The sequence below is a fragment of the Panthera leo genome, chromosome A2 (genome assembly GCF_018350215.1).
Source record: "Panthera leo isolate Ple1 chromosome A2, P.leo_Ple1_pat1.1, whole genome shotgun sequence".
Taxonomy (NCBI): Eukaryota; Metazoa; Chordata; class Mammalia; order Carnivora; family Felidae; genus Panthera; species Panthera leo.
This window is the reverse complement of record NC_056680.1, coordinates 96,854,956-96,873,073: the sequence shown is the minus strand read 5'-3', so window position 1 is coordinate 96,873,073 and position 18,118 is coordinate 96,854,956. Positions and strand designations below refer to the sequence as shown.

Below are 18,118 nucleotides of genomic sequence, written 5' to 3'. Positions count from 1 at the left end.
GTGAGCCTAGGGTAAGCAGCCTTGAGGTTCTCAAGGTTAATTACTACATTCACAAATCCATCAGTGACTAAGAGAAAGAACTGACCTGATAGGATTTATCTGTTTAAAAATTGCCACCACTAGCCAATCAGGAAGATAAAAAACTAAAAGAGATTGTAGAGGTGACAAGTGTAATGGCAGTAATGTGTTGGTGGAGATGATGATATCACAGGAAAAAGAATAGGTGGGAACTAATTAAACCAATTTAGCCATTTTAATGTACTCACATCACATAAGTAATCGGTAACTCATGAAATCTGCCCCATTTCATTTAAAGAAATTATTTGCGCTAAATTTTATTATGTGATTGTTATGTTTATTTGGGATGTAGCATACTAGAATAGATTAATAGAATTATTAAAAGTCAAGATCAGGTAAAATGGAGTAAATCATTTCTAGGATAAATACGAAGAAAAAGTATCCAATGCATTTTTATAAGCATATATGAAAGTCACCTATTATATACATTTGATATTATATAGTCTGCTATGCTTTGTCTGGCAAATAGTTAATATGGTTTAGATTTTTACCACTTAAAAATTACTCTTTATACTTCACTTTCAAAAAAGAAAAAAGAAAAAAGAAACTGTAATCATAATTATGTGGTGGGTCAGTTCTCATCATATATTTTGTTGGTAATGATTCCCATAAAAAGAAATTACCAAAAAAATATTATGAATGTCTTCTTATTTAATAACAGCTTTAATTATTAAATGTGCCTACTTTTGTTTACATAATATTTGAGTGTCTAAACACACCATGTTGAAAGAGTTGTTTCATGTTTTGTCCTGAAGTCACTTTCCTTTAAAACAAACTTCGTAACAATATCTTGCATGCTGCTTCAGTTCTCCCAGAAATTTCTAAAGAAGCAAAACCCTTCTTTGCAGTGTAAGCAAACTATGAGTGTTTCTCATGATCTCTTATCTTTCCTTTGTTTTCAGTGTACACTATTTTCTCGAAGGTGCACTCTGATCGGAATGTGTACCCATCTGCAGGTGTCCTCTTTGTTCATGTTTTGGAAAGAGAGTATTTTAAGGGGGAATTTCCACCTTACCCCAAGCCTGGTACGTTCTCGGTGGGAAACAAGTGGGTAATTTACTCAATTTTCCTTTTTGTTCAGTGTATATGACTCACAAGGTCTATGATCAAATATTATTAACATTATTCAAAATGGTCTGTAAATGTGATAAATTGGCTGTTGTAGGGATATTGCCTGTTTTAAGATTAAAAATTTAATCACAGAAGGAAATAATTCATTTTGAATTAAAAAAAAAAAAGCTTGTTTCTAGTTTTCCAATGTTGAGTTTTGTGCTTCTGACAAATGACCTACCTGTATTCGTGTAGAAATAATTATAGCTGTACAGTTATGATTTTCCATATTGAGACTTCGATTCTTATGTAGTATATTGATCTTTGGAAGACTATACATATGTTGTAGAAGAGAATGAAATACGGTATTTAGAAAGAGTTCTCAAGAAAGCTTTTACAATATGAGATAATTTTATATAACTTCATAATATAATGAAGATTAATTTTTCCTTCAAAATAATACTAATTGTGAAACCTTATTTAATTCACTGTTGGTTTAATGCCACCTGGATGGCTCAGTCAGTTAAGCATCTGAGTTTGGCTAAGGTCATAATCCCACAATTAGTGCGTTCGAGCCCCATGTCGGGCTCTGTGGTAACAGCTCAGAGCCTGGAGCCTACTTCAGAATCTGTGTCTCATTCTCTCTCTGCCCCATTTGATGAATACCATCAAATTAATTAAAATATAGAAGGGGTAGCAAGCAAAAATATATTTGTTACTATGACTCCTAAGTAATAAACAATGAACTTTCTGAGAATTGTACCATTAGAATTAATATAAATGTTATTTTTGTAAATTATATGATGAATAACATACCTGCAAACAGTCATAGAAAATAGTTAATCATGTTCTCACCAGCATTAAAAAAATAATCTTTTTATAAGTTATTTAAAAAAATTTTTTTAATGTTTATTTATTTATTTTGAGAGAGGGAGAGAATCCCAGACAGGCTCCACACTGTCAGCCCTGAGTCCGATGCAGGGCTAGGACTCACAAACCATGAGATCATGACCTGAGCTGAAATCAAGAGATGGTTGCTTAACCGACTAAGCCACCCAGGCACCCCCCCCCCCCCAAAAAAAAAAGGTTTTTATGTGGCATTCTGTGTTTGCAAAACAACATAGCTGAGCCTTTTGAGCAGTAGCTCCAATGTTTGTGAAGAAAATATGTAGTTAAGAGCATAGTTTCTGGAGTCTGCCAGGATTAAATTCTAATTTCACCATTTAATAAGACCATGGAGAAGTTACTTAACATGGAAAATTACATATCCCATGAATAAAATTAGGGCTAATATTATTAGCAACATTTTTATAGGTGTGTTTGAAAATCAGGTGAAATAGTGCCTATAGAGACCAGCCACATTCTAACAAATGGTGCTATTATTATTTATTAATTACAGTTCTTTTTGGATTTATAACATTCTCCAAAGTTTTAAAATTACATTATTTTTGTTTTTCTGATACTTTCATCATTTTGAGGTATCCATTATGATTAGTTTGATAGTATCCATAGTGTTATGAAAGAAAGGCTTCTCAAGAGAATATGTGCATCAGCATGATTAGAGGATTTTCCTGAAAGATTGTTGTCTCCTTGGCAGAACTTTCACACTCCTATGTGACAAAAAAAAAAAAAAAAAAAAAAAGAAAAAAAGAAAAAAGAAAAGAAAGAAAGCAAATTTCCAAAAACATTGTATGACTGCTTTTCTTTGTTGCATAAGATTTCCAGGCAAACTAAATAACCAAAAAGATTTTTTCTTTACTTGAGGCTCTAATTGAAATTCCCAGATGGGTTGGGTTTTTGTTTGTTTGTTTGTTTTGTTTTGTTTTGTTTTTTTTGGTGTGTATTTAGTTTGCTACAAATGTAAGAAAAATTTTTAGAAATATTTTGATTGAAATTACCAAAGCAACATGTGTGAAAATAACTGTCTTATATCTTAATTCTGTGTTTCTTATCTAGGCGAGATTAGTAATGATCCTATAACATTTAACACAAATTTAATGGGTTACCCAGACCGACCTGGATGGCTTCGATATATCCAAAGGACACCATATAGCGATGGCGTCCTGTATGGGTCTCCGACAGCTGAAAATGTGGGGAAACCAACAATAATTGAGGTAATTTACTTAGAACTTTTTTTTTAATTTGGAAATATGCCATTCCTTTCTGTTTATCTACCAAGGTCTTTGTTTCAGCTTTGTATATAAAAAAGGGAGCAGTCTAAATTAGTGGGAAAAAATTAAAAGACATTTAAAAATGATAGATTACTATAATATGAATTCTGTGTAAGAAAATAAATACAAACTTAAAACACTTATTTGCTTTATATATTAATTTCAAATTGCATGTTCATTGAAATACAGTCTTTAAACAGACATGTGCTCCTATCATGTGCTAAGTATTATGATAACTGCTGGTAGTAGAAGATGAGTAAGAGGTGAGTCCTGCTATGTCTTCCAGGAATTGAAGCACTGGAATGGAAATCCATTGTTAGCCAACACTGTCATAACTATTTTAATAAGAAGGTACTGTTTGATACAGAGTTGTAAATAGGAATTCACTTCACAAGTAGAAGGAAGCCTATCTTAGAAGAAACAGCACATCAAAATCTTGGAGATGTAAGCAAAACCACGCGATCTAGAGAACTCTAAGTGTGGCTAGAAGGCAGGATGCACCCCAGAGGGCGGATGATGGGAATAGAGGTGTTGATGTTGGTAGGGGTAGATCTCGAGGGCTCCATAAGCCAGGGTGATATGTTTGGCCTTTATTCTGGAAGGAATGGATGCTATTATAATCCATCAGATTTTCACCAGTACCTAACATCATACCTGGAAGACATTAGAAATTAAAACAATAGGGGTGCCTGGGTGGCTCAGTCAGTTGAGCGTCCCGACTTTGGCTTAAGTCATGATCCCCCGGTTTGTTCGTTCGAGCCCTGCTTCGGGCTCTGTGCTGGCAACTCAGAGCCTGGAGCCTGCTTGGGATTCTGTGTCTCCCCCTCTCTGCCCTTACCCTGCTCACACTCTGTCTCTCTCTGTATCTCAAAGGTGAATAAACATTGAAAAAAAAAATTAAAACAATAATAAAAGCAATATTGACATTGAATGGGAATTAACACTATAAAAACTAAATGGATATAAAAGCTAGTAAGGTTTCCCTGTCATACCCAACAAAATCAGAATTATAATGGCAGTCAGTGGCAAGAGAGTCCTACTGCAGTTTTATACCCTGATGCCTCAGGAGCTTAGATTTCTAATTTAACTTATTAATTCCGTAAGGGTTTAGTGGTAGTGACCAGAGCAGCATCATAGGAGCTACTAATGGAATTGCCAGGAGCTTGTACAGGTCCTGAATGGCATGTTTTCCATCTGGTATAAACTCTCAGGGGATCACATGCTTTGAGTTTTTCTCCAAAGTTTTAATCAGCCATAGACTGTGGATATGAACTTCTGTGTTGGCAAAGAGAAGGTGTTTCTTCTTTTGAATTGAAGTTTGAATTAATATGACTTTCCAGTGACTTCTATCAATAAATCTCCTTCCAGTAGACAATGTAGATATAAGATACAGAAACAGAACATATAAGTATCTACATAGATATATATGTAGATATAAGAAAAAAGTTATTTTGAGTTATTGTCAAAATATTTTTTTAAAATTTTCGGTAAAGTTATATAGGTTATTTACCTAAAATAATGTCAAATGTCATTTTTTAATTGGAAAACACTAAAGGAATTCCATTTAAATTAAAGAGCAAAACAAGAGTGAACCCCTCCATCACATTTATTACAGAATATATTAGAAATCCTAGCCATTGCAGTAAAGAAAGAAAAAAGACCATTAAATCTGTAAGTATTTAAGGGAAGAAATAGAATACTCAATGATATAAATAGTTCATAGACTATTAAAATTTTAAGAAAGCCTAGGAGTAAACTATAGGATCAATATGAAAAATCTGGTTCTGTTTCTACACATGAAACACAAGTATTGAGAAAATATATGTTTTAAAAATATACCATTTATAACAACAGCAAAAATTGTAAGGCACTTAGAATAAATATAACAGAAGGTGTGCAAAGTCTATATGGAGAAATTTATAAAACTTAATTGATACTAAGATTATATAAGTGAGAAGGTAGTCCATTCAGTGACAGGAAGACTCAAAATCATGAAGGCATCATTTCCTCCCTAATTGATCTATAGATTCAATGCCATTCCAAGAAAAATTGCAATAGGTTTTTTTCATGAAACTAATGTAAACTAATTCTAAAATTTATAAAGAAGATAAATTTTAGTGCCAAGAACAATTTTTTTCTTTAGTGCTAAAGAAAAAAAATAGAGGGGAGGAAGGTTTCTTTCCCTTCCAGATATCAAGATTTATTATAAATCGCTAGTAATTGTCATAAGGTTGTATTGATATAGGGATAGACAAATTAACCAATTAATAGAATGGAGAGCCCAGAAACAGATACATCTACATAAGGAACAATGATATACGTCTGAAGAGATGGTACCACAGCTGACTGGGGGGAAGGATGTCAGTGAATGGTGCTCAGAGAATTGGTTAGCCATATGGCAAACACAAAATTAAATTCTTACTTCATAAGAAGTACAAAACTTGAGTTTAGGTAGTTTAAGGATTTAAATATGGGAAGCAAAATTTTAAACTGTTATATGAAAAGGTTGAAGAATATCTTTCTGAGTTTGGGGTAGGGAAGGATTTCTTAAACAATACCTACACATTTTTACTTAAGAGAAAAGACTGATAAATTTTACTGTGCTACACTTGTCAACTGGTGTTCATCAAAATCGTTAAAAAATAGACAACCCACAAACTGGGAGAAGATACTTTAAAAATATATAGCTGACTAATGATATGTATCTAAAATATAAAAAAGGACTTGGTAATAAGAAAAAAAACATGAAAATAAGTAATAAGGCATGAACAGACATCTCACTAAAGAGGAGACACAAATGACAATTAGGTAAAGAAACTTACTCTGATCAGTAATGAAAAATGTTCAGATTAAGACCACAATGAGAATTTTACCCTTGGTAAAAGTCACTGAGGGTGGATATGGGGATTAGATAAGCACTTTGGAAAACAGTATTGAATATTTCACATAGACGAGTGTCACTGTACCCTATAATGCTGTAGTCCCACTTCTAGGCATATACCCAAAAGAAACACTTGCAAATGTCTACTGGAGGTGTGGCCAATCATGCTTATTGAACGATGTTTGTATAGCAAAACACTGGAAACGCACAGAGCAATGGAGACCCAGAAGCCTGTCGGCCAGAGAATAGATAACAAAAGTCTATGAGAAGAATAGAGAAATAAATTGTGGAGTTTTCATTCAGTGAATTAAAAAAAAATTTTTTTTAAGTAGAGTGGACACACAGTGTTACATAGTTTCAGGTGTACAACATAGTGACTTGATAACTCTCTAGTTATGCGATGCTCACCACAAGTATAACTACCATCTGTCACCATACAACTCTATTATAATATTATTGAATGTTTACAGCAACAACGAATGTAAGCTTGCCCAGCAACATGGACAAATGTTTTAAACATAATGTTGAATGAAACAACCAGCCCCAGAAGACTACATACAGTTAAACACTGTTATAGAACTCGGAAACAAGCAAACTAACATATTTTAAGCATACATGCATTTATAATAAGACTATATTTAAAAATGAATGGGATGATAAACGTAAAATTCAAAATGGCTACTGCTGGTTGCAGAGAGGGATGGGAGAGAAACACATGTCTTGAGCCAGGATTCTCAAGGGTTCATGATGTTCTCACTCATACCTTACTACTAACATAATGTTACAAATATGTATCAAATAATATGCTAAAAAGGTAATGATGAAAATTTAGCATATCTTTCATTTAACACAAGTAGTGATTTATCTGTAAATAACATATCTATATTTGTATATAGTAACATATTTACAGTATTTTAAAATATTCTATTAACGTAGTCAAAAAGAGGTTTGCATATCTTAAGCTAATATTTAAACATATAAACCCACTGATTAATTTATTCATTAGATATTTGTTAAGCATCTAAAATAGATCAGCTACTGTTCTAGAAATAGGGGATCAAAAAAGCCTGAACGCATGCATACCTCTCTGCTATGAAGGGCTTCACATCATCATGAGAAGTAAAATTTGAGAACGTTAAAATGTTACTTTATTTAAATACCTCATTAGAAGTGATAGACTGCATTCTGTTATAGCTGTTAAAATTAAACATTAAATATAAATTCAGATAAAATTCTCTCCCTGATTTATGAAAGGTCCTTTATTCTCTTCAGTAGCCTGTGACTTAAAAAAAAAGTATTAGAATTTATGAAATTTATAATAATGAAATTTGTGATAATTATGGGAAGTTAGCCATAAAAAATCTTGCCACGAACTTGAAAATGTCTGATCTTTCTGAGTCTTAGCTTTGAGATACCCTAACAAATAGTAAAAAATTGATACTTTTTTTTTTCCCATTGAGAAAATGATTAAGTTATTTCACAGGGTAAACTTTTAAAATCCTCAAGTCTTTTTTGCATTTTTTCATTTGCTTCTTTGTGAGCAATAGTTCCTAATTTATTTTAATGACTCGTCTTAATTTTAGTGTCCCGTGGGAAACTTGTTGATTATGTGTCCCAACAGACAGCAACAAGGAAGTCATTAAACCCAACAGAAATTTGACAAATTGGGGACAGAGAAATCCTTTTAACTTCGTGCAATAATATGCTTTTCAGAATATGTACTTTCAAATAGTGTTAAAGGTTTGGACTTACTTATTCCAAAATTCTTTTTTTTTATTGTTCTCTCAAATAATATTTCTGGTGAGCGTAATTTCTTTCCTTTAAAGCTCACAGATGATGCTATAACAGTCTTTGATATTTATTTTTAAATGAGCCAGATTGTTCTTTTCGTTTGAGTCAGTTTTGTCCTGCTCTTTTTGTCTCAATGTGCACTACAGCTTGTCACTGCCAGAAGGCTAGTGCTGGGATTCTAAGACGATTGCACAATCATTTGTTGTTTTTGAGGTACTGCACACCTGTCTGAATGATTTAATATCTGTTATAAAGTTAATTATTCCTTAATTTTTGAGGCCCTATCTTGTTGTTGGCCTTTGCTTTGTTTGGTGTTTGCACTGGCCATTTCGGGGTTGACTTTGATGTAAGTTCATTGGCTCTGCAAATGTTTACTAATATTTGACTCTACAAAGGGATTGATTTGTGTTTTTGAGCATGTGCCATAAGCTTTACAGGCTATGATCCTTATTATTCTTCTGCTCCCATTGGGAGATACGAGGTCCAAGGGGTTATTCATGCATTTTTTTGACTGGTTGGTGTGCAGTTTATTACTGAATACAAAGAACACAGAGATGTGCTTTTTTTCAAAGTGTACTTTTTAGTATGATCCTTCAGCTCCATTTAAAAGTGCAAAAATACATTGTTTTGGCTTTTTTGAAATCTTAGACCGGCACTGGTAAGTAATTTCTAATGGTTAATCCATTTACTAATGATGCATCTTCGTTGGTACTAGCACTTAATGGTGTTCTATAAAAGGGTCTTTCCGATTTTAACTTTTTGTTTTTGCATGTTAAATAGACTTGACTAATTATTTATTTTCCCATAACATTGCTAAAAGCTCTGAGTCGTTATTGCCTGGAGAAGGCACATTTTGTAAGTATATAAACAAATAACGAAAATGGGAAGAACGACAATTTGTTTTCATTTCGTCCTTAATGAATTTCATTTCCCAAATAACATTTCACTTCTTTAATATGATTTTCTTTTTCTAATAGATAACTGCCTACAATAGGCGTACCTTTGAGACTGCAAGGCATAATTTGATAATTAATATAATGTCAGCAGAAGGTAGGTACGAAGGATATGTTGTTGATTGTTTTCTTATTTACCAGAAGTATTTCATTATGTTTTGTGTCTATGTAAAACACAATTCAAGATTTTAAGGTACCACATACCTAATGTTACCAATAAAGTAGTAAAGTGTAGAAAAGAAAGTGAAGCAATATTTAACTGGTTATAAAATATTATGATGTGTGATGATGCTGAAAAGCTCAGAATAGGGGGCCAAACACATGGGCCACTTACCTCTCCACGCCTTGGTTTCATCATCTGTAAAATGAGACTAAGACCAGCATTTCTCTCCCAAGTCTGGGGTAAGGAAGGAGTCTCTGAGTTAAGGATTGAAATGTACTTAACATGGGGCTGAGCTCAGAGTGTACAGTCAGTAATTATTAGCTAGTTTTATTACTTTACTTTAAAACTGATCATAGGTAGTGGTTTAATTGTGTGTGAAGATGGAGAGTTGTTGATGGGAAAACACTGGAGTTTGGGTCACAGTCTCCTTCCTAAATAGCAAATCACGCATTGCTGGAGCCTATCAGCAATTTGGAGTTACATATAGTCACATTGTCAGTTACTCCCAAGGATTTGGAAGGTTAGGGACACAGGAAATATTCTAAGAGTTGCACTCTCAAGTATTCTGACCCTTTTCTGGCATTCAGTTGGGAAAAAATTCATGCCACTAAAAACTTTGTAGTTAAAATTTGTAAATCATGGGATACTCCTCTCTATGCTAGATATCATTTGTGAGGGTAACAGAAGAACTGACACAGCATCTTTACCCATAAAATTAGTAAAAGCAATTGTGCATCTTAAATAGGGAATTCATAGTTCTATTTACCAGTACAATTAAATGAGCAAACAAAATATTTTATTAGAACCTACTAATTTGCAATTCTTGATAATTGAGTTAAAAAATACCTCTACACTATTTGAAAGAAAGCAATAGTTATAGAATTGATGCTGCAAAACATAATTGGGGAAATTGCTTAAAGATTTTGAACCCCTATACGTGAGTTTTTTCCCACGTGTTTTAGCAGCGTCAGTTGCACACAACAGTGTGCTAGTTTAAAACTTAACGTGACTTTCATATATGAAAGGCAAGTTCAAATGCCAGTTCTGTGGGCCTGGACAGATGATTCCCTGTCCCTTTTTCTACTTCCCAAGGGCTTTTGGTAGGTATTCCTGTTTGGACCCAGAAGACTTTTGCAACTGTAATTGGATGCTTGCATCCAGTCTAAGCTATCCTTATAGAATTGAAGTACCATTAATGGTCAGAATAATCACAAAATTCCCTTTCTCCTTGGGAATTCATCAGTGTAGTGATATAGTTACATTACAGTGGGCTTGGACCACTAACCTCACCATTATGCTCCCAGAGGGGCTCCCCTTTCTCAGGTACAGAAGTCCCTACAGATTGAAAGACAGTCTGGTATACAGTTTGAACTTCCTCCTCAAGTCTGGTCTCAGGACTGGTAGATACAGAATACACGGGCATCCGTCCTCTATGTGTTTGATATGTAGAGACCTATGCTCAAGCAGATACATATGTAAGATTGAAAGTTGGCTTTACAGGCTATTTATTTTATTTAATGTGTATTTATTGTAGAGAGAGAGCATGAGCAGGGGAGGGACAGAGAGAGAGGGAGACAGAGAATCCCAAGCAGGCTCCGCACTGTCAGTACAGAGCCTGACACAGGTCTCAAGCTCACGAACTGTGAGATCATGACCTGAGCCCAAATCAGGAGTCGGATGCTTAAGCAACGAGCCACCCAGGTGCCCCTGTATCGGGGGTTTTAAAGGTGTGTTGGTGAAGGAGGAAGAGTAGATAGATTTTGGAAGCCTCCACTTTTATTTTGGGCAGAGCTGCCCCACTGTCTTTTACATAGGGTTCAGTGGCCCCAAACTGTGAAAACCAGTGAACCAAATAGCGTGCGTTTATCCTCACTGGTCTCGATGGAGTGCATGTGGGCACTAGGATGTACATCTTTGAGCAGGGCCTACACACGTGCCGTGTCTCCCGGATAAGGTTAGGAAGAGAAATAGCAGGAGTTGCATATCAGGATAATCATGCTCAGTCTGACTCTCTGCCCAGCTGTCTCCTCCTCTGAGAGACCTAATGGGAAATTAGTCATGTAGAATCACAGAGCTTGGAGCTCAAGGAGAGTACATAGAGTGATTCTCTAAATTGGGTCTAGTGCCTCAGACCTGCCACCAATTTGTTGGCCTGCCGTTCCCTTGGCCTCTGTGATGTCCAAAGATAGCAGGCATGGGATTTCCCCAAAGTTAGAAAGCTCCTATGACTCATCTTTGGAAGGTCTGGCAGCAGCTCTTGGCTCAGTGGACAGCAGGCAGCTGTAGGGCCCAGAGCCTCCAAGGGGTGTGGCGGCAGTGTGTCTCAGAAAGGAGCCACGAAACAGGGTCACATGGATTAGGAAAAACCAAGTAACAGTTCTCCAAAAAGTGGCATTGATAATAAGAAAAATGTTTTGCACGCTTTTTTGGAAAAGTGGATATAAAAACACGGAGTAAAATTAATGGATGATAGACTTCTAGCACACTCAAAAACTATATTTGGTATTATTTATAAATATTATTTATTGCCAAGAAACTGTTCTTCATGACATATTTATGCATGGCTGTTTTTCACTATGGAGAAAAATGTGGCATGATTAAACTACTGTTTATCTGTATAAAACAGGAAATGTATCTGTATAAAACAGGAAACTTATCTACATAAAATAGAATAAATAAATCATATTTTAGAAGATTGCAGATGGGCTATACATCAAACAAATCTAACAAAATCACAAGCAGAATAAATGGCAGTGTAGAAGATGAATAAAGAACCTTCCGTGATTAGAGCCTCGAAAAACTCAGTCTTTAGGAAGAGACACCATAGGTCTAGAAAACCCCCTTGAAAATTCTAAAGCCTGAACATGTTCCCTGAACATCTTCCCCTGAACATGTTCCCCTGATCATCTTCCTCTGGCTTCAAATGTCTTTTAATATTAAAGAGGCTTCATAAGAGGTGAGGTCATCAAGATTTCAGTTATTTATTGTGTAATTTTTAGTTTTTATTTAATTATTGAGTAAGAGTGGAATACTTAACAGATGTATGAGTTTTAATGAAGTAAATCAGAGAATATATGTAGTGTAATTACTACTGAGGACTTTAAATGTGTATATAGTCCAGAAATAATTTCTTTTCCTTCTAAGGGGAGAATTCAGGTAAACAGCTTGTTCATATTATTTATAATAATTGCTAAAGTTTACTATTTTATAAGTTCTTACTCTATGCTAGGGGCTCCACTGAGCACTTTATATACACGGTCTCCTTTAGCTTAGATAAAAAATATATGAGGCAAGTTCAAATGATGGCAACATTCTGGGCCTCTCTAAAGATCATTTTCCCCTTCTGACAATCCAGAGCAAGTACCTACTCACCCCCTGGTCGTGAGTATTAAATGTGATAATTCACCGCAGTCCCTTAGCTTGGCCTACCTCATAGTAAGTATTCCCAAAAAAGTAGCCTTTATTACTACAGAAATATTATTAAACATAAAAAGCTATTCTTTATCTTAATTTTTTTAAGTAGGCTCCATGTCTAACATGGGGCTTGAGCTCATGACCCTGAGATGGAGTTGAATGCTCTATTGACTGAGCCAGCCTGGCACCCCAAAGCTATTCTTTATCTTAACAGAACAACCTGAATATAGGAAATGATGTTTTTTAATTCAAGAGTAACATTTGAGGAACTGAAATACAGTTGACCCTTGAACAATGCAGGGGTTAGGGTGCTGACCCTTGAGCAGTTGAAAATCTGTTTATATCTTCTGGCTCCCAAAAGACATAACTAGTAATAGCTAATAGCTTACTGTTGACCAGAAGTCTTACCAATGATAACATAAATAAGTCTGTTACACATATTTTATATGTTATATGTATTATATACTGTATTCTTACCATAAAGTGAGCTACAGAAAAGAAAATGTTATTGAAAAAATCATAAGAGAAGATACATTTACAGTACTCACTATATAAAAAAAAAATCCACATATAAGTGGACCTGTGTAGCTCAAACTCATGTTGCTCAAGAGTCAACTGTAAATTTTATTTATTTCTATCTATTCTACTTAGTTACACTGAAAGTCTGAATTGGACATTGGCTACTTAAAAATATTAATTTAAAAATTTTTAGAGGGAAATTTTGATGAGATGTTGAAAAGGAAAAAAGCTAAGTAAATCTCTAACAACATGAGGTAGGGAATTTTGTGAGAAATTTAAAATATAATTCCCTAGAATATTTAATTATGGAGTGATCAAAAGAGAAATTACTATGATTTCAGATTTCTTTTTGAAAATATAACCAGTATTTATTTTAGTAAAAGTAATGTTTCAGCATGCTCTAAAAAGATCAGGAATACTGCAAATTAAAATTATGGTATTTCAAATTATATGTAAATAACTCACAAACAATTACAGATATTTTGTAACATCTCTATTTGGAAAGAACGTTGCTCTGTGCTTCAACCTTGTCCTCTGTTCAAATGGGCAGTGAAGTACATAGGGTTGTAATGATTAAATAAGACCATGTACTTGAAAAAGATCTGTCGATTTTAAAACACTGCAAATACAAAATATTATTCCTACCCACGTAGAGTTTTCTGGAAATACTCCTTCCATATTGGCAGGGGAGGAGACTGGCAAGTCACTGGGAAATTTGAGGCAGGTGTGGCATTTTTATCTTTTTTGGTCAGATCCTACAATTACAAATTGCCCTGCTATCCCTTGGATTTGATTACATTGTAGGTAAAATTCTGTGTCAGATGTATGTTATGTTTTTAGATATGTCCTCCGTTATGCAGAAAGTCTTTAAAGTCAATATTATTATTCCCCAAAGCCAGGATTATGACAGAAATCAACAAGTCTCAAATTGTTCATCTGTTTCTCTTTCGAAAGACTATTTTATTAAAGATACACATATCCTTTTTCACCAAAATTAGACTTCCCGTTACCATATCAAGCAGAATTCTTCATTAAAAATATGAATGTAGAAGAAATGTTGGCCAGCGAGGTTCTTGGAGACTTTCTTGGGGCGGTGAAAAATGTGTGGCAGCCAGAGCGTCTGAACGCCATAAACATCACGTCAGCCCTAGACCGGGGCGGCAGGGTCCCACTGCCCATTAATGACATGAAGGAGGGGTAAGCAGACCTTTATCTCGTTGCCTTAAATATGCATTGTTAAATATGGTGATCTTATCAAACTTATTGTAGATAAAGGATGGCCTATTGCATTCTTTTTAATAAGTAGGTATTATACAGATATGAAAACACTAGCAATTTTCTATATTGACAAAGAGGTTACATTAATGGTTCTTTATATCTGATGTTCCAGGTCCTGTGAATTCTAATTGTAGATCAGGATCAGCATCATAAATTATAGCACTAAGTCTTTTGTACCTTCCATAGAGGAGCTGAGTATTTAGGGTCCTGAATTTCAAAGGAAATTGATGCCCCAGTTATCAGCTGCAGGACACTCAGACTGCTGTAACTTTATTCTAGGAAACTATTTCTTCGCTTTAACATTCTTTCCACCATGTGTCGGTGATGGATAGCTGGAATGGATTTGAAACCTATTCCTAAAGCCTGGCCTTGTCACTCATAAGCTGGGTGACATTGGGCAAAATGCAGCACTCCTCTGTGCCTCGGTTTCCCCATTTGCTCCAATGGGCGTTGTACTCTTTCTTCCTTCAGAGTTGTTATAGTGTCTAAATGAGAGTGCATTTGAGAGGGATTCGTCTATTGTCATGCCTTGCAAATGATGACTTATACCTGTATAGAGTTTAAGAAACACTTTTTATGCCTGGATAAATTGAAAGGATTGAATGTCAACATCAAATCAAATTTGGTCTTTAATTTTTAACCTGTAGGTTGAAGCAGATCTACCTTTTTTTTTAAACCATTCTATAAATATACGAGATATGGAATAAATCACAGTTTATATAGCATATGCCTTTCCAACTCCTCCTTTATCCATATTCATGGTAACATTTTTATACAGATGATATCTGGAATTAACTAAAATACCTGGATTAATAAGAATTAAATTTAAGGGCAGCTTTAACAGAGAACTTTGTTGGAAATAAGGGAAGAGATCACAAATAGACACAGATGAAGTATGGGAGAGTAGGTAGAAGGGGGATAAGGGATAAGCAGTGAGCTGTGAAGTCCAACTTACAAATTTCAGAATTAAATTGTAGCTTGTATGTTACAGTAATGGATTTTGAAGTCAGTCAAGCACACATAGAAGTGCTTTGAGAAAAATAGCTGCTTTATCTCTTGTCTATCTATTGGTTGGCTTTCTATATGAAACCATAATTTTAGAGCTTAAATTTTTTTACTTCAGAGTTCCAGCATGATTCTGTTTCCCACTGAGTATTTAAAGTAGAACCATGGAAAATGATGAACAGAGAATCTCCCCTGAAAACACTCTCCAAAGCTGGAGTCTTTTCAACAGTTTCTTAAAGTGATGCGTTTGCAATGATTGTTAAAACAATGACCACAAGATGTTAGAGGAAGCAACCTGGAAAACAGGCATTGGTAGGGTTTTCCCTGGTTGTGCTTTCTTCTGGGCTCACTCTTCCATAATCGGTAGTGCAGGCCCCGCCCACAGAGGCTCTTTTAGAAACAATGACCCTAAACTGAACTGAACAACTATCTAAACCAAACGCTGACCAAAAAAAAAAAAAAAAAAAAAAAATGGTGCTTCTCAACCATGTCTAGCCTAAGAATTGCCAGTAGAGCTTTAATAAAAATATGGATAGGTTCCTGGCTCCTGCTTCCCCTTAGAGATTCTGAGTCTTGGAGTCTAGGGCTGGGCCTGAGCATGTGACTCTAAATTAAGAACAGAATTTTTGTCCTATAAGTACTTGTTAGAGAATTCAGTCATTAGCTGACTGACCCCCTAGCACCTGCTAGAGGGAGGCATGTGCTGTCAGATATTTGAGAGAGTCAGTCCCATGGCATTTATTTGGACCCTGTTGTCTCAGATCCCTTCCCAACTTGAAATGCTTTCCATGAGTTTTAATTTAATGTTAAGCCGTAACCTTTACAAAGTATTCATATGATAAGTCTTTTAAAATAGCATTTCTATAAATTGTATGCAATGCCAACTCTACTACTCCAGTGTCCCTATATGAACACCAGTGAAACAAGATCATACTTGAGTATCATTCCAGAAGAAAAAATTGTCCCTGGAATGATTTTGTGTATCTTCTTTAGTTGTTATATAATGCCTTGGTAACACAAATAATTTTTTACCCTGTTGCCTGAAACTTAGAAATAAATCCTGTGCTTGACTAACTCCTCTCTTGTGCCGTTCTTCCTTTTTGCTGATGTAAGAATCATAATTCTTAATTTACCTAATACTTTTTGCCTCCGTACTTTCTTTTGAAAGTAACCTGGGCTATAAATCCCTTTTAAAAGTGAAATTTTGAAAAGTTCAAGAAGTAAGGTCAGTATAGCAAAAGAATTCCATCCCTTTCTTTTTTTTTAAACTTATTTTCCGTTTATTTAGTTTTTGAGAGAAAGAGAGAGAAAGGGAGCATGAGTGGAGGAGGGGCAGAGAGCGAGGGAGACACAGAATCTAAAACAGGCTCCAGGCTCTGAGCTGTCAGCACAGAGACCGACGCGAGGCTCGAGGTCACAGACCGAGAGATCGTGACCTGAGCTGAAGTCAGATGCTTTACCAACTGAGACGCCTGGGCGTCCCAGTCCCTTTCTGTTTTAAGATTTTATTTAAAGATGTAGTCATATACTTCTGAAGTATTAATTGAGCACCTGATAAATGAGTTCTGCTTAATATTTAGTAGCAAAAGTCTCAGACTGTTAAACATACACACAAATGATATCTCCATGAAACTATTTCCTACTACTCATGGCAGCCGCAATCTGCTAATGGCAAGTTTTTCCATATTTGATAGATGGAGTCAGATAAACAGCAGATGAATAGAAGTTCTCCGCAGTAGACCCATCAGAGGAAACCCACTGCCATTCTGCAGCCCCAAGTGCTGTTAAATGTCAATCACCAAGAACCCCCTCTGCAGCATCCTGGCTCCTCATCCTTCCTGATGTACATTTGTGCACCTCTCGAGGCTCACTGACAGCTTTCAAACTTCTCCTAACTCTAGCAGAAAACAATTACAAAGATTTACTTCAAAGTAAATAAGCTCCTGCGAAGGAAGGCTGAGCCTCCTGAAAAGATTTTCTTTCCCTTGCCAGACCCATAACCCCGGGCAACTGTGCTCGCTCTGGGTGTGGTCTTGCTGCTGCTTTTGCTCCTGTTGGGAGCCAGAGGCTAAGGACTCGTGGGTGCATTTAGCCTGGGATAAAGCTCATGGAAAGAGGAGTGGGTTCATATTTCATTCTAGGCATGGCAGAGCTGCCAGCCCGGGGTGAGTGATGTGGTGTAAATGGCGGCTATGAAGGGAATGATGGGGTGTGAGGATTAAAGAATATACTCACTTTTCATAAGAGATTGTCAAACCCACCACTATTTCCTCTGGTTACCGAAGCATGTGGATCTAGCCTCAATCAGCAACAGAGAATCCTAGTTTATTCGTTAGACAATCTCACAAAATACTCCCTCTAATTAATTGTTTGCTTTCTGCCCTATGAAGGCCTCAGTGAGAAGTTACACTTGGGGAAGAGAATGTAAGTCAGTGGCTGCCAAATACTGCTCTGATGCAAGGTCATGATCCTGGGCCAGTCTGTAGTGCTCTGCTGACTTTGTCCCCGTGTTTTCTGATTTATGAGATTGTCCTTTATTCTTAAGTCACGTGCCTCCTACATTTTTGGTGCAAACATTCTTTTGTGGAATGATGCTGATAACCTGATGGGAAATTCTAAAATAGAGCCTTAGTAATGTAAAAATTGGAAGTCCATATAAATCTATTTTTGTAAGTATAAGTCAGTATAGCTATATGCCTAAAGTCTGTTCGGGATGCCTGGGTGTCTCAGTTGGTTAAGCGTTTGACTTTGGCTCAGTCCGTGAGTTCGAGCCCCGCATCAGGCTCTGGAGTGCCTGGAGCATGCTTCGGATTTT

General features: G+C 35.7%; 1 protein-coding gene across 2 annotated transcripts in view; it reads left to right on the top strand.

Moving 5' to 3' along the window:
- The window catches only part of SGCE (sarcoglycan epsilon), a 68,635-nt gene that overhangs the window by 26,172 nt on the left and 24,345 nt on the right, over positions 1 to 18,118 (top strand). For both annotated transcript variants that reach the window (XR_006197015.1, XM_042917989.1), the window contains exons 2-5: positions 981 to 1,103; positions 3,085 to 3,242; positions 8,949 to 9,021; positions 14,019 to 14,217. Coding sequence is in view for 1 of the 2 variants with exons in the window: in XM_042917989.1 (XP_042773923.1) it covers positions 981 to 1,103; positions 3,085 to 3,242; positions 8,949 to 9,021; positions 14,019 to 14,217 (553 nt within the window). In the remaining variant the exon portion in view is untranslated. The remainder of the gene's footprint in view (positions 1 to 980; positions 1,104 to 3,084; positions 3,243 to 8,948; positions 9,022 to 14,018; positions 14,218 to 18,118) is intronic.